The sequence below is a fragment of the Pygocentrus nattereri genome, chromosome 23 (assembly GCF_015220715.1).
Source record: "Pygocentrus nattereri isolate fPygNat1 chromosome 23, fPygNat1.pri, whole genome shotgun sequence".
Lineage (NCBI taxonomy): Eukaryota > Metazoa > Chordata > Actinopteri > Characiformes > Serrasalmidae > Pygocentrus > Pygocentrus nattereri.
Window position 1 is genome coordinate 16171731 of NC_051233.1, and position 17517 is coordinate 16189247.

Genomic DNA, 17517 nt, shown 5'->3' on the forward strand with positions numbered 1-17517 from the left:
CTACACATCAATTGCTGGCTACATGTATTTTAAAAAGTGCTTTTATTTTAAGGCTTTTGAAGAAATACAGGCAATGACATACTGTGTATATTTGAAAGTTTTTAATTGTTTTCTATTTGTTCTATATAAATAAATTCAAAAAGGTGACATCAAACATGAAACAGAAAAGAGAAACAAAAAGCAAAGTTTACATTCATTGTTAAAAAAAAAAAAAATACAAAATAACATACTATAACTATTTTGTACTGTGCATAGAGAAGATAAATAGAGATTACAAATACATTAAAACTGAGCTTCCCATTTCCAGTTTTGGGAAAACAATGTGCAATGTTCAAATAAAAAATCTTAGAGGAAAGACAACATGGATTTGTGCAGGTAAATGAATGAAGTCATGAGGGCCAGAACTTTGAACCACAAGCCTCATGCTGAGCATGTCAGTGGCAGCTCTAATGTTATTTTATTCGATAGTGTGAGAGATAAAATGACACCAACATTTCAAGAAATTTTTTTCAGATCTTTTTTTACTCGATCTTCTAGGTGCTGGTGCTCCAAGTGTTCCGCAATTCCGCTCCTGCAATTACAAACAAATATGACTGTTTAATATTAACTTTTTTTCCAAACAGTCAAAAGATGGATACTTTTAAAATCCATTATTGAGCGCTGGTTCTTACCACACTGTCTCTTAATAGACCCTGTATTGTGTTCAGTGTAGAATTGGAAGTCTCAGAACTTGTGCTCTCAGAACTTATACGCTCAGAACTTGTTTTTCCAAGTTGAGAGTGACGTAGAATGCACATAGCCCTTGTGTTGTACTGAGAATTTAAAAAAGTAAAGACAATGCAAATGTGAACATTCGTCAGACATATGTATCAAGTAATCATGTGTATATAGCTTCTAACATTATAAAAGTAGCATTAAAAGAAAATACAATAAAAAACATATTTGAAATATTTGCCTGTGGTACAAATGAGCTTTCAGGCCTACCTCTCTGGGTGAGATGTCATTGCATTTAAGATTAAGTCTCTGTGGGTAAAAATCAAAATTTGTGAACAACATGTTAAAAATTCACATTTTTACATTTACGCCATTTACTACTCCAGATACACAAATACAGACTACAAGTTAAAAGTCTGGACACACCTAACAAAATAAGTATTTTTCACAATTTCAGACATTTTGATGTTAATAATTATGTCTAAATACAAATGGAAAGAAATTTGTTCCCGAAGGCAAATGTGAATAGAGGAATTGATGCCGATGAAGGAAACTGTTTTCAAAACAAAATTGTAAAATTGAAATATAAAACTTTAATGCTCCCAACAAGTGTTTTTCAGCGACAAATGGCCCCCAGAATTTGTGCATCTTCTCCAGTCCTATTGGAAAAGCATTCTATAGAACTGAAGTATCCTCATGGAATTGAGAGAATGATCAAGGCCGCATCAATGCAAGGGGTCTGAAAAATCTAAAATTTGATAATTGTGTTTTCTCTATGTTTTCCCATAGGGCTATTTCAAGTTCACTATTATTTTAAAATGTGGAAAACAGCATAATTGAGAAAAGCATTCTATGATTATAAGAGTACATTATTTGACTGATAACACATCAACAAAACCAAAGTGACAAGCAAGAAGAAAGCTGTTAAGTACTACTTATGAAATTGTTTGGGCAATGCCAAGCAACTGCCTGGAGCAGCTCTGTAAAGAAACTCACTTGCACATATTGAAAGATTATGTTATAGGAATCAGTCTGAACATCCAGAAGACATTGAAGGGGTACACTGAATTTCTTCAGATGGGCCACACCTGACATGATGGTGAGGAATACAAAAGCCAGGAATAATAGACCTGTTGACAAAATAAAAAAAGATTCAAATGTAATCTTACAATAACCCTTGCTTCAAAACAGGAGTTGTCACTTACCAGTAAGCTTTCGTGTATTCATCTTGAGCCATTTGTGAAGGTCACTGCTGGAAGTCCTTTTATACCAAACCCAGTTCATATTGAGTAGTACGCTTTATCGCCTTGATGTATCTTTCTTTCTTTCTTCCTTTCTTTTTTGGGGCACCACACTGGTGATTACACATAACAGACTCGCAATATGTGAGTCAAAATGAGAAAATCCCAAGTGTTCTGTGCAATTGACTTAATGTATTACTATTTCCATAACTATTTTAAAACACATTCATAGAACTAATCTGGTTGGACAGATGGATTACAAGTTATATTAGTAAACTAGAGGTAGCGAGTCAGACATCATCAAAAGACTTGCTCACCACAGGCTGCCCACATCAAAGAGACTGAAACTATGCTAATCTCTCATGAAAATTTTCTTTGAAAAGCATTCAGAAAGCATCATCTATTAATTTTATCTTTCATCTTTACTTTTTACCTTTTACCTGTTTACATTTTGGATACACATAAACACATCAGAAAATTTTCAATGTGCAAAGCAAAATCAAATGTCGACTCAATATATCAAATATATCAGAAACAGATACTCTTTATGTTTATGTTATAACAGATGTCAACCTGATGAGTGAAATATTAAGTTTTTAAAAAAGGACTACAGCCAACCTGTAAAAAGTTACTAGAACATTGTGTTACAGTAACAAATCACAATTATGAAGCAGCCATATTCATAATTCACAGGTAACACAACAAACAAACTAGATATAGTGTGGAAATTCAGATGCAGGCAGAAAATTAATTCAACCAAAAGAGGTGTAAATTATTCAGAATCACTAACCATAGTTAAACCATAGTTACACATAAAAAGCTACAGGTTTAAAAGAGCAACAGTGCCCATAATTTCACTTTGCCATTGTCAATTACAAAAGCTAAATATCTTGTGAACAAATCTTTGCATTTGTAACCTGTTTTTCACATCCATAACATCATATTTGTTATGTTTGAATGTTATATTTGAATGTTATTTGAGAGCTACAGTATATTGTAGCATTTAGGACAAAACTTTAAATCTCTGTTTTTGTCATTTTTTTATTTTTTACATAATTTGAAAATGCTCCTCTCTACATTGTGTTAAAAAAGGTAATGATAATTGGGAAGTCAACAAAGGCACTGGACATGATGACCTTCAACTAATGTGCAGCTACTTCAGAACCTCCTATTCTATTAGCAATGCTTTCCTATGTAGAACATACAAACTGTATGTGCTACCTGAACACCTCTGTTAGAGACAGGGGCAACTGAGAGTAGAGGTGGCAAATAAGATGAGCCATGAAGATATGTTCATAATGCTCTGTTAGTGTTACAAAGAAAATGGAAATGGATTTAACATCTTAAAAACTAACATTCTTTATTACAATAATCAAAGCTGGATCAACTAATGCTTAAAATCAACTAGGCCTATTCAGTGTGCTGCTAGAATACCTAATAAAATTATTGATTAGTATAGTACATTACATTCAAAGTGGGCATGTTTTCTTATACAATTTAATGACGAAATAGAATTGTTCATACATGCAAAAACTTGGGTAAAGAATGTTTTATTAGAGTTCTACTATTATATATCTTGACAATATAACAAAATGAGCCATTATTTTGGGACATCATTTTGATGTTGTTTATTGTCTTATAACCTCATTAATGCGAAAACACCCCACTGGCCTAAGCTCCAGTTCCATAGTGCTTAATTCTGTTTGTCTCAATGTTTATCTGATTTTGACAAGTGCTTGCAAGTAATCTATGATGAATACTTCAGTTACACTGTGCAGTTAGTAGAGATATGAGAAAGCATAATGCTACATCATCTGCCTGTAATCTAAGACTCAAAACAGGATAGGTCATGCAGCATAACTGTGAGACACATAAGTAAAACAACAATAGAACAATAGATCCAAATATAGGAAAATTGTTTTATGTTTTGCGCAAGACTGATCAGCAGCTAGATGAAACATTTGGTTGATTCTAAAAAGGTTCTATTAATTACTAAATACTACTTTTCCCATCAGACACTGATTACAGAGATGGAAAAAAAATAGCACAGTACTGTACTGTGCTAAGGTATAGAGCATCTGTATCTGTACATTACTTGAGTTTAAATTTTCACTTACAACTTTTGACATTTCAAAGGAACAGTCTGTATTTCTAAACTGATTTTACCTTTACAATTAGCATTTTTTTTAATCACAAAAGGCCTTCCAGCACTTATTTCCTAACAAATGGATGTAACAATTTAACTCCTGGAGTTTTCGCGGAGTAATTAATGTTCCCCACCTGGCAGTCTGATGGATCTAAAGATTTGGCAGATGCCAGGAGAATGCTATTTGCCTGAATGCACAGTCCTATTTGTAACTTTGTGTGGAAAAATAACTATCTGTGACTGTTCCTTCATATTTGGGCTGGGCCTCTTAGTTCCAGTGAAGCAAAATCATAATGCTACAGCAAACAAAGATATTCTAGCGAATTGTGTGCTTCCAACCTTGTGGCAACAGCTTGGGGAAGGCCCTTTCTTTTTTCAGTATGACAATGGCCCTATGCACAAAGTTATGTCCATAAAGAAATGGTTTGCAAAATTTGGTCTTGAAGAACTTCACTAGCATGCACAAAACCCCATTATTACACCTTTGGTATGTAATGAAAGGCAGACTGGGCCTTATCTCCCAATAACAATGCCCAACATCATTATGCTCATGGCATAATGATTATGCTCATGGCTTGAATGAAAGCAAATCCAAGATGTTCCAAAATCTTCCTAGCAGAGTGGAGGCTGTCAAGCAGCAAAGGGGAGACAGACTGTATATTTATGCCCAGATTTTGGAATGTGATATTCAGGTGTCCACATACTTTTGCCAATATATTGAACTGGTTCAACTAAGATGTTTGCTTGTTAAGTAAGACTGTCTATATTTATTATTGTAACTTCTTAAAATCAGATTGTATTTTAGGAGCTATTTCTAGGAAGATTCCAGATTATTCTAACAAGTTCACAAACTTCTCACAACTGCATATTCTCATGTGGAAATGTATAAAAGATTGGAAATACAACACTTTGCATGAAAGCACACAGAGCTGGATAAATTTATGAACTACTCATTACATCAGACTAAAAGCAGTGAACTCCGCTGTCCCCAAAAGAAGCTCTTTAGCACTTTGGATGATGGAATGAAGTCCTGCATGAAGTAGATACAAAGCTGGTTGAGCACTATGTAAAGCTGAGTTTATTCATGCAGCTTCATGAAATCACTTTCAGTGTATTCTTATACCCTACTATTCTCACAGATAACACATCACTGTCAAAAACAATGTCACACAACAATTATTACATACATTTATTTAAATCTCTGTACTCAATCTTAGAATTTAACACAGAGCAGCTAAAACGTGCTTACAAAAGAGATGCTGCTGACAAGTGTCTGACACACTAACAACTGTGCACTAGAACAGCTATTGCTATATGGTGCTTTATATTTTATTCATATTTTTTTGTAAAATTTTTGTTTGCAGTGAAAACAGCGGCTGGAAACATTTTCATAAATTGACATTACTGCAAATATACAAATACTCAACAAGGTTCAAATAATAACTGACATTTTACAATTTGCATATATTTGTTATGTACAATGAATATCTAAGTCTTATTCCATGTGTGTTGTCAAACAAGAAAATGCTGTAACGATACTACAGTTCGAGACTGTGTCTGGTAAGAGCAGAGACTCAGTTAACAAAAGAAGACAGCACATTATACAGTGCAAGACTATATTGGTATGGGGCTAGCTTAGCAAATGAGACGGTCACCAAGACACTCTAAATGCGCTAATCTTCGATCTTTCATTACTACTGATGATGCATCAATGTATCATGCAAGTCAAGACTATAAGTGCTTCAAGAAACAATAACAAAGGATATTGATTAGGTCAGATTTCCTTGGAATGAGCTCATTAGCTGGCCCAAGCACAAAAAAAAAAAAATAAAATAAAAATAAGGACCCTGTCAATCAAACTTCTATCAGGCATTTTTCAACAGCGTCGAATAGATCATCTTTGTGATCTGAAGCACTGCTGCGTGTAGCAAGTACTGTATCGCCACTGTGCCAAAGCCCTTGTAGAAGCCCATTGTGCCCTCTTCCCGGCATATAACATTTATACAGTCCCTCATACCTTCATACTGTGTGTTAATTGGAAGCACCTCAAAGCCTAGGTCAGTGTTATCAATGATGGTGCGGGTTCCTTGAACATGCAGCCTATGTAACACTGTTTCTAAAGGAAAGAGAAACACGTCAGCACAGAGGCTAGCGGCGAAGCTAGCGATCAGCTCAGGGAAGTAGGCATCCAGCATGTTCTGGACAGTTTCTGAACCAGAGTCAGGGCCCATGCTCTTGGGAGAGGTGTCACTCCTGTTGCGGCGGTGCAGGAAATACAGCACCAGCTTCTGTACACTGGAGCTTATAATGTAATGTAACACACCATGGAGAACGGTAGGAAATACCAGCCTCCACAGAGGCAGGAGGCGCTTGCTGTGGGGCACACCCAGGCCCATCAGACGGCCCACACCCTCTTTCACACAGTCCAGGATGCCAGGGTTGTCCCGAATGATCTCGCTCTAGGGAGGGCATGGAGAAGAGCAAGTAAAGACTTTTTATTGTCTAAAAAAAAAAAACAAATAAAGAAGTCAAAAAAATAAGTATTATTTATATATATATATATATATATATGTGTGTGTGTGTGTGTGTGTGTGTGTGTGTGTAAAATTGTTGTTAATTTTAGCTAAAGAGGCCACTGTTAAAAGTTACCCTGTAAACCTCCAGCATTTAAAAAACATCAGCCTTTATTCTTGAAAAATGCAACAGAAAGAATAAGAAAGTGAAATGCTTCAGTGGAAATGAAAAAAAAAATGCTTCAGTATATTAAGCTAAAAACTGGATAAGAAAGCCTTATGTTTGTGTGCAATGCAACTCAATTAGCAAATGTAAATCAGTGTAATTCTATGCATGTACCTTCCTGTAATTTCCAGCATCTAAATTACTGTAATTTTGTGTATCTAGATAAAAATATCAAAGACTGACCTGGACAGTTTCAATGAGGCTTGCTGAGTAAAACGGCATTGCAACCACATACGTTAAACTGGGAAAGAGAAAAATGAAATCTGAAGACTCTTGCTCAAAACGTTAAACAGAATGAGATAAGAGGATGATAGACTATTAAAATGTCAAGTGCTAGAAATTCCCTGTCTACAAAATCAACACCTGACTAAATCACAAAACAACTGTGACCAAGCAAGTTTTCTTTAGAATATCACAGCCAAAACATAAGGTTGAATTCATAGTAAAACAGAAGCATACAAAAAAATAACAGATTTGTTTTTGTAATCAAAGAAAAAGGACAGAATTTCATGTTATCTTCACAAATACAAATACATACATTTTTATATTATTGTATGTTTTTTGCATTGTGCGGTTTGTAATATCATACTTGTTATATCATCTGAACACCTGACTTGAGTTTTGATACTAAACCAAATCTTTATAAGTGTATAGATATAAGCGTATAACTGGCTATACAAACAGTAAATAGAAGAGGTGGAGAGACTAACCAAAACAACATTAAATTACTGTTCGCAAGTAGGAGATAAAAGGGATCAACTCAAAAAGTATAAGCACTGAATGACAGGTAGGGACTTCAGTTTGTTAAGTGCTGTTCTCTTTTTCTCATATTTTTCTAAAGTGATAAAGCTTTAGCATCAGTGGTTATAAAGCAATCTCTCAACAACTAAGGATTGAGGAAGATTAAAAGGATTAAAGAGTAGATTCCATTATAAATTTACACAAGCATTATTATTTCTAAATATTCCCAAAATACAAATCCATATGGATAAATGAGAAGGTTGAATTCAATGAGCCACTAGTTGACAAAGTAATTAAAATCTATATCCACTAACTATTTTGAAGGTTCATGATTAAGACAAAACCATAAAATGTGGAGGTTTTGCTCCTTTTATTATGAAATGTTCGCTTTGTAAATACAAACCAGTTCCTCAAAATAGCCATAATATACAGCGTCAGAATCTTTCAAACATTCTCTTTCAAACTGTTTCACTTGAAAGACCATACCATCAGAATATAATGTATCTGAGGAGTATGAGGAACTTGTCTCAACTTACCCTTTTAGTACAAGGTGACCCACAATTTGCTTTGGATTCCATTTATGTGACAATTCCCTGCAAATAATCATAAAACACAGTTGTATGCAATCTTTCTCCACAGTGGAAAGCACTGTTAAAGGCTAAATAAGTACTGCAGGCAGATTTCTCTTGATCTGCATATTAAAACACCAAGCTGTTTGTGTTAAAACTTCTCAGTCAATGACTTGTTAATAGGGAGAGGAGGTTTAAAGCCATGAGATGGCACAAGAATATAGGATCTGGGTCAAACACTCATGTCAAAGACCATCTGCAGCATAATTCAATATGAATTCTAACTATCTAATATGATGAATATGAATTTATTCTAAACGTTGAGGCATTTGTTTCATGGGCTTCCAAGTCAGTCAGTTTATTCATATTATATGAATTGGTTCCATATTCAGTTCATTCATAAATGGTCATAAATCAGCATCCATTTTTCTAGTGAAGAAGCTGTGAAATTTAGAGGCTAGCTCCCAGATGAGATGTTGACTCACATAATTCCATTTGACTCACTATCAGATAGCCACCACCCTAGCCTCAAACTAAGGGGGATTCCAAAGGTGACTGCTTTTGAACAGGGACTGGCTCGCTGAACCAAAGCAAACAGTAATAGAATTCACTCTTGCCTTGGCAATGGGGTACATTCACTAATGATGCCCTCAGTTCCAAGAGTCACTCCTTGGACCACAAAAGTGCTGCCCATTCCTTTCCAAAGGGCCTTTGGACCCTGTGAGAGAGCGAGAGAGAGAGAGAGAGAGAGAGAGAGTGTGTGAGAGCAAGAGCGAGAGAGATGCTTACATAACTGACTCAAGTCCATTTTACTACTAGATATTCAGGTATTCACTACTAATTAAATAGGAATGTGAACATTTGCCCGAGTGGAAGTTACAGTAAAGTTGACCTGACAATTTACCTGCACCAGATGTGCCAGTACAAACCTGGGTAAAATACCATGACACCTAGATTGTTTCAGACAAATCTGAATGTTTCAGTGATCATTTAGCTCAACAAAAAATCTTTAGTTTAGTTAAAAATCTTTAGTTTAGTATTGTGAGTGAAATCGCAACAGGAGTGTATTTTGCACATTATCCTAGAGAGAAGGGGCAAAAACGTCTGTGGAAAAGTGACACATTAGTTTTTTTACAGTCAGATTTTTGAGAGACAAAAAGTCAACGGTGTATTTTTATACAATTTTGTTACGAGCTGAGGTCGCTATGTTCTGGGAATTTCAGGGCAAGCATGAAAGGATGCAAGAAGGTTTATTACAGTCTTAGATCTACATTCATAGATACACTCTTAAAATACAAAGGTGCCAGAAAAGCTTCTTTGCACAATGCAATACACTTTTAGTTCCCAAAGGAAAGTTTAAAGAACCTCTAAATAATGTAAAGATTCTATAAAGCACCTTCAAATAATCAAATAAGCTTTATATTACAAGATTCTTTAAGCCTTTAAAAGGTACTTCACATTCATAAATTTCTTTTTGAAACAATGGAGCTCATTCTCCAACTGTTCTTAAGAGGAATTTCTTCTTAAAACCCACTTACACAATTTTCAAGATGATTCTGACATTCACCAATGTTATCTTATTTGGGATTTGTTCTTGGGTAAAAACAGAATCTATGCAAATTCAAGAGAAAAAAAGTGCAAACAATTCTGTGGTTGAAAAACACGTCATGAATCTGACTCTCTTAGGACCTTTCTCAAGAACAAAAAAAAAACACAACTTAAAAAGACATTGCTAAAAGAGGCTCAATGTTCTTAAGAGAACCAAAAGTGGTTCTTCGATTACACTGCTCAAAGAACCACCTGCGGTACTTTTTTAAAATAGTGTATGGTACACTTATTCAAATAGGTGTTATTTTGCAATAAAGGTTACATTTGCCTGTTTTGATCCAAGTTAGCTAAAGTAGTCTTTGTGACAGATGACGCCCATTGGAATAGGCATTAATAAACATTTATGTAGAGTCAGATCAGTCAGATGACAAGCTTATGTAGGTGTCATGTGGACTTATGAACAGCAACCTACAGTAAAGTATTACCAATGAAGCTAGGAGGTGACATACCTGAGTTTTAGTGACGTTGTACATCACACTGAGAGCAGTCATAGGAGACAGGTGATAGCACCTAGCATGGTAATTAATCTGAAATAATAAGCAAAGCTGTGATCACCAAGTTCTGAATTTATTTGTTGGGTTCTTTTAAACTCTTTAATCAAGATATAATGATTTTTTTTACCTTGTAACAATTTTATTACTGGTATTTTAAGTTCTTAAATGAAAAAACAGTTACCAGTCATAACACTATAACACAGACAGGCCAAAATGAAAATTATTTGTCCACTGTCAGATTTTGTGCTTAGAGCAAAAACCTGATTATTTCTGATAATCCATAATCCAATAGTGCATACCTTTAGATCCAAAAGCATGTGCAGAACTTGGAGATTTAATATTGGCATATATAGAGTAGCTTATATTGTTTGAATATACTTAGTCTCCATATCTGCGACAATTAAGATGCTCCATGAGTGTACATTTTAAATGTAAACACAATTACATTTTGTTTAAAAAAATGCATTAAACATAAAACAAATGTGTGTCAATCTTTTTATGTATGAAAGAATTTCCCAAGAGATTTGCATCATTCAATACACATTTTTCTTTTTTTCAGGCTTACCTGGCATTGCCGTCGAAATACAATACATGGGTGGGCTAGGACATTTTCTGTAAACAGACTAAACAAAAACAAAAATTCTTAATTACTGCTCAACCTTTTTATTGATTTAATAAGTAAGATATGGGTATTAGGCATGAATTACCTTGCAAGGCCTATCCCGAAGCCAGCAAATCTGTTCAATTGGTCTGGAAGTTAAAGAAGATCATAAAACATCTATTACAGCTTTATCTTAAAAGAGGACAAGAAAAAAGCATGCAAGATCTAACCAAAATGAGTGTAGCCTGGTAAACATGTGAACATTTATTAGGAAATTCTGTGTCAACCTTTCATACACAGCTTTGCTTACACAAACTCAGTTGTTTAGAGTATTCCATTAGGATGTTTCCCACTCTAACTGTTAATATAAGCATGCATGGTTGTTCCAAATCATTCAGCCAGGCTTTGGTAAATAACAAAAATTAATAAGCATAATTATAGAAGCTCAGATTTACATAAAAAGTGATACGTGTCTAGTGCCGTGTTATACAATATTATATACTGTATTGTGTGTACATACATTTTAGGCTGCCTATTTTTGTTTTTCCTTACATAGTCTTATCTGTCACAGCTGTCATTTTTCATGTATAAGCTGAGTCTAATCTTGGCATCAGTTGATCTATAAAACTGTTTCAGTCCATTGTTTCACGGGCTTGCTTGATGTCTGGTACCTGTGTGCAACCTGTGTAGTTTGCCATGCAGTATGACAGGGGAAACAATGCCTGATTAACTGCCCAAACAAGCTCCCAAAACCACACAGTCACAACCTCCGCTCCTACACGGAGTTAAAAAAGTCCACATTTGCGGCACCAGCGTCCATATATGACAACTTTGCTCCATTTGAGTCGAATTGAGAGTCACAAAGAATAAGATTTCTAAAATCACACAGTGTATGAGTAGTTTAAGAGCAGCCAAGCCTGAGTACAGGGCTAAAGTGGGATCACAGTGTAACACCACCACAAAAAGTCTGTGGGAGGGGTTAAACACGATAATGGACTTTAAGAGGGAAATTTGTTCTGTGAATAACATCAACGCTACTCTCAAATCTTGTGCACATCAGCTGGCAAGAGATGTTTACAGATATTATTAATCTCTCTTTCTCTCTTCCTCTTACTTGTTCCCAACGTGCCTCAAACTGGCCACCATTATGCGAGTTTCATAGTCTAAATGGTGCCTGGTTGTTCTGATCTCCATCATAAGCAAGTGCTTTGAGAAGATAGTAGGTAGAAGCACATTATTTAAGTGGTCTCTTGACATTTGTCTTGTGTTTATGTTTAAGCACAAGGCAGACCCAAATTTAATAACAACCTGTCATACGTCGATGAAGGGCCATTTTAAGCAGATGTTTATGTTCTGTCCTTGTAACTCAGGGGTTTCCAATCCCAGTCCTGGGGGCCCTGTACTATGCATATATTTCTGCATCATTTAGCACATCTAAATCATCCTGTTAACTAATAAAGCTGGTTTATCTGCTCCTCACTACCTCCCACACTGGACCCACTGCAGTTTGCTTACATACAGAACAGATCCACTGATGATGCAATAGTCCTGACTCTACACACTGCCCTCTTCCATCTGGACAAAAAGAACATGTATGTGACAATGCCTTTTATGGACTATGTCTCAGCATTCAACACCATTGTGCCCTCAAGGCTCGACGTTCTCTGTGCAGCTGGATCCTGAACTTCCTGACAGGCCGACACCTCCTCCTCACTGACCCTTAAAATCAGAGCTCCTCAGTAGCCCTCTCTTGTACTCTCTGTACACCCACGTCTGTTCAGCCAGACATGGCTCCAATATCATCAAATTTGCAGGTGACACCACAATTTGGCCTGACCTCCAATGATGATGAGGAGGCCTACAGATAGGAGGTCAGCTTCCTGACACACAGATCCCAGCAGAGTAACTTCTCTCTGAAAATCGACAAGATCAAGGAGTTCATTGTGGACTACAGGAAGCAAGAGAAAGTGCACACCACGATTAACTCAAGGGAGCCATTGTAGAGAGGGTCAGCAGCTTCAAGTTCCTCTGTGTTCACATCTCAATCAACATGGACAGAACATACCATATAGGTGGTAAAAAAGGCACAACAGCGCTTCTTCCTCAGGTGGCAGAGGAGTTTTGGCATGAACCCATCCTCAGAACATTTTACACATGTACAGTAGAGTGCATTTTAACAGGAAACTGCACTGCCATCGAGTGGAAAGCTCTGCAGAGTGTGGTGTTGACTATGACTGCAACAAGCGACTAATTTGATAGTGAAATAATCTATCGATTACTAAAACAAATAATTAATTATTCAGATTATGAATCACTACATTTCCAAATAACTCCCATGTACTTATCAGCTTTTTCATTTAGCTTGAGGTTGTTTTATGCATTTGCTAACTAAGAATGAAGACAAAAAACATTCAGTCTTTTGTTGCCCCATTCCAACTTTTTTGAAACATGTTGCTGGCATCAAATTTAAATTGGGCATTAATTAAAAAAAGAAAAAACAATGAAATTTCTAATTTTGCACAGTATCCCAACTTTTTTGGAAAATGGGTTGTAAAAGTAGAATAAATTCTAAATTTGAAAAATAATAAAAATGTTTTTCATTTTTACATGAACTAAAGAGGAAAACAAAGAATTTACAAAAATAAAGAAAAAATTCTCTCAACAGGTTATCACCTTCACACAAACAAACAGCTTCAAGTGCAAAGCCTTGACTAAAGAAAAGAAAATAAAATAAAAAGAAAGTGGTGGGGATGAGAGCATCTGGAGGTGTCACAAACATCTAACACAAACTTGGTCAAAGCAGTTATATGTATATGCAAATTAGACAATCCACATATACAATTGCTGATTCATTATTAGAAATCAAAACTACTACAATGTAGACTTTGTTTTGTTCAGAAACAAACCTAAACACAGAGCCATTAGTGAGATTCAATCAACAAAGACAGTGTCTTTTTTAATGTGCATCTTAATGACAGCAGCAAGGGTTGCTCTCAGTCAGGCCAAAGACCTTGAAGTTTCCCAAATTACATTACATTACATTTAGCAGACGCTTTTATCCAAAGCGACTTACAAATAATGAAGTACATAGAACAAACATAGTCAGGCCTTAAAGGAGGCCAAAGGGTAATAGCGGGGTAGAGATGGGAAGGAGGGCAAGAAGGAGATGACGTTGGTAGTGGTTAGATTTGAAAGAGGCGATCAGAGTAAGTGCTCCCTGAAGAGCTCAGTCTTCAGGAGTTTCTTAAAAATAGCGAGGGACGCCCCTGCTCTGACAGTGGAAGGTAGCTTGTTCCACCATTGGGGAATCAAGTATGAGAACAGCCTCGATTGCTTTGTGTGACTATTTGGCAAAGCTAAGCGAGGTTCATTGGAGGATCGCAACGGCCGGGCGGTGCTGTAAGCCTTTAGGAGCGAGTGCAGGTAGGAAGGAGCCTGCTCTGTTAACACCTTGTAGGCAATCGTAAGAGTTTTAAATTTGATACGAGCAGCAACCGGTAACCAGTGGAGCTCAATGAGCAGTGGGGTGACATGCACCCGTTTTGGTTGGTTAAAGACCAGACGCGCTGCAGCGTTCTGAACCATCTTCAGTGGTTTTACAACACAGGCTGGGAGGCCCGTCAGTATGGCATTGCAGTAGTTGAGGCGTGAGATGACCACTGCTTGTACCAAGAGTTGGGCGGCTCGTTGTGTTAGAAACGGCCGTATCTGTCTGATGTTGTACAGCGCAAAGCGGCAGGACCGAGCCACCGAGGCAACATGGTGCGTAAAAGAGAGTTGGTCATCTACCATAACCCCCAGGTTCCTAGCAACCTTTGTCGGGGAGAGTGAGAGTGAGTCGATGGTTATGGTGAAGTTTTGTTGAATGGATTGTTTAGCTGGTATAACCAGAAGTTCAAGTTGGACAGGTTTAGTTGAAGGTGGTGTTCCTTCATCCATGCGGATATGTCCGAGAGGCACTGCAATATCCGCACAGAGATTGACAGGTCATCAGGCGGGAATGACAGATAGAGCTGGGTGTCGTCAGCATAGCAATGGTACGAGAAGCCATGTGAGCGGATAACCCGGCCTAGAGAGGTGGTGTAAATAGAAAAGAGAAGGGGTCCCAGTACTGATCCCTGGGGAACCCCAGTGGATAGCGAGTGGGCTGAGGAGAGCTCTCCATGCCAGGATACCTTGAATGAGCGCCCAGTGAGGTACGATCTGAACCATAGTAGCGCATTGTCTGAGATACCCATGTTTGATAGAGTAGATAGGAGAAATTCATGATTGACTGTGTCAAAAGCAGCTGAGAGGTCCAGCAGAATGAGTACTGAGGACTGTCCTGCAGCTCTGGCAGTTTTTAGTGCCTCAATCACAGAAAAAAGAGCCGTTTCAGTGGAGTGCCCTTTTTTAAAACCTGATTGATTTGGGTCCAGGAGGTCATTCTGGGAGAGGAAACCAGAGACCTGACTGTAGACTGCTCTTTCTATAGTTTTGGAAAGAAAGGGTAGTAGTGAGACTGGCCTGTAGTTATCAACCTGGGCAGGGTTGCAGGAAGGCTTTTTAAGCAATGGTGTGACTTGGGCTTGTTTAAAGACAGTTGGAAACACACCAGTAGTTATGGAGGCATTGATGGTGTGTGTGATAGCTGGGATGATAGCAGGTGCAATGGTTTGTAGTAGGTTGGTAGGAATCGGATCAAGTGGACATGTAGTAGGACGGCTACATGTTACAAGAGTCAGTGCCTCGCTCTCAGTGAGAGGAGTAAACGAGGAGAAGATGGCACCTTTGGTCGATTGATACAGAGGAGCAGAGCATGTGGTAGGACCGCTACACGTTGCATCAGTGAACTGGCTGCTTATGGCCGCCACTTTTCCAGTGAAAAAAGAGGCAAGGGCTTCGGCTGTAAGGCCAGTAGCCGGAGGTGGAGGTGGGGGATTGAGCAACGTATTAAACGTTGCAAATAGTCACTTATTACCCAGTTACATATATGATGACAGAAAAACCCAATTCCCCCTGAAGTACCATAAGCTGTTATCAAGTATAATGTCAATATGTATTACCTGCATAAATTTCATGGGTGCAGTAATCATGTAGTAAGATTCTGTAACTTTGTTGGCACAACTATACTACATTTTTAGCACTACATATATGTGATACCTTTATTAATGGGTTGATATAACAATGATATCACAAAGGATCATAATGGTTTAACAGGTGACCAAGAGCTGATTCTAAATGCCTTTAATGGAGCTAGATTTAAGAGAGAGTGCTTTTTCTGGTAGGTGAACTGCCTTAAATAGCACACTTCTATAACTTTCTTTTTTATTGGCACAAGCATGAAATGCTTTTAGTCCCACATATTTTTTTGTCTTCATTTTTAGTTAGCAAATGCATAAAAGAAACCTTAAGTTAAATGTAAAAGTTGATAAATACATGAGAGTTATTTGGAAATGTAGTGATTCATAATCTGAATAATCAATTATTCGTTTTAGTAATCCATAGATTATTTGACTATCAAATTAGTTGTTTGTTGTAGCCTTAGTCCACACCACCCTCTTCACAGCTTTCTGCTTGATGGCAGTGCAGTGCACATTATATAAATGTTTCTGTTGGTTCCTGATGGTTTTGTAATGTGCTGTGGCTTTTTCAGTGAGTTGATATCACAATGTAAAGGATCATAATGGCTTAATAGGTGGCCAATGGCTGATCCTAAATGCATGTGATCGCATATATATCGTTCTCAAGGAATAGCAACGTGCAAGTTTTGTTACATACGAGGTGAGCGTAGACTACAGCATCTACACCTGGGCTGTGTGCACACTGTGTAAAACAAAAAGTAATTTACTTGATTGTTGACTGAAATGAACGTGATCCTTTACACGTTCTTCAAGTCGACATAAGCACAATAAAAGCGGATTACTTCAGTTTTCGATTAAAAGAAGCTGCGCGCGCTCCCGAGAGGGGTGCTTTTCTTGACGGAGGAGCCGAATTTGGCACAACACTATCACTTCCTCCCGTCAGCCTGCATGCAGAGAAGTTCCAACCCCGACAGTACAAGAACGCACCCAATAGGTCGGCAGCCGAATTGTCTGACCTTAACAACAACCTTACGAGCAAATGAGCGTAAAGCAGAAGCCAAATTTGGACCGCATATAACAGTATGCCCAATATGGGTATTACAAAACACCATGCTGCTCTGCTCAGGCTTTGTCTGTGCTGCATTGCTGTCAATAAAGCGTTCTTCATCCAAACCTACCAGGCGGTGGAGCAGCTGATTGAACGTCGTCTCCGGTTCCAGCCTGAGTCGGGGCCGTTTCAAACTGTGGCGTGCTATCGCCAAAATGCAGATTTCTGCTGCCAGGGATATCTGGAGGTGTGGTGACCCAGTGCTGAAGATCAATACTGGAAGAATTATTAAACGACCTTCCAGAGTAGCCGCCAGCATACGACGGGTCCTCCCTACCCCTGTAACCTAAGCCGTCAAAGCTGTCTGGTCGTCGGGAACTCATGCTGGGAAAACAGAGGGGACACCGAGCGGGGGATTGTAGCTATATTTCTTCTCTTTGAGAGCTATAGGGTTCAGCGTAAAATTACTGAAAATAAAACATATCGAAATCGAAAACTTCCAACCGCCTGAGACTGTAAGCAAAGCTCGCCGACCTGTAGCAAAACAACGCAG

General features: G+C 37.6%; 1 protein-coding gene and 1 long non-coding RNA gene across 2 annotated transcripts; both read right to left on the bottom strand.

Annotated features, from left to right (window-relative positions):
- Positions 1-281: 281 nt before the first annotated feature.
- LOC119262211 lies at positions 282-1114 on the bottom strand. Its single transcript, XR_005129483.1, has 3 exons — positions 985-1114; positions 672-812; positions 282-571 (listed from the first exon to the last, which is right to left on the bottom strand). It is a non-coding gene; the product is annotated as an uncharacterized LOC119262211 (long non-coding RNA).
- A 4047-nt stretch (positions 1115-5161) lies between these two features.
- Positions 5162-17515, bottom strand: slc25a46 (solute carrier family 25 member 46). Its single transcript, XM_017724732.2, has 8 exons — positions 17095-17515; positions 10960-11002; positions 10818-10875; positions 10208-10285; positions 8768-8868; positions 8118-8174; positions 7024-7081; positions 5162-6560 (listed from the first exon to the last, which is right to left on the bottom strand). The coding sequence occupies exons 1-8, from the start codon at positions 17345-17347 to the stop codon at positions 5967-5969; spliced, it is 1242 nt and encodes a 413-aa protein (XP_017580221.1). The 5' UTR covers positions 17348-17515; the 3' UTR covers positions 5162-5966.
- Positions 17516-17517: the final 2 nt, after the last annotated feature.

Bases quoted from the DNA above. Each gene is read 5' to 3' on its own strand.
- slc25a46 (XM_017724732.2), bottom strand. From the start codon at position 17,347: ATGAGTTCCCGACGACCAGACAGCTTTGACGGCTTAGGTTACAGGGGT. The intron at 10,876-10,959 runs GTAATTCATGCC...GTTTTTGTTTAG, and splicing joins TTCGGGATAGGCCTTGCAAG to TCTGTTTACAGAAAATGTCC. The intron at 10,286-10,817 runs GTAAGCCTGAAA...TTATTATTTCAG, and splicing joins TATTTCGACGGCAATGCCAG to ATTAATTACCATGCTAGGTG.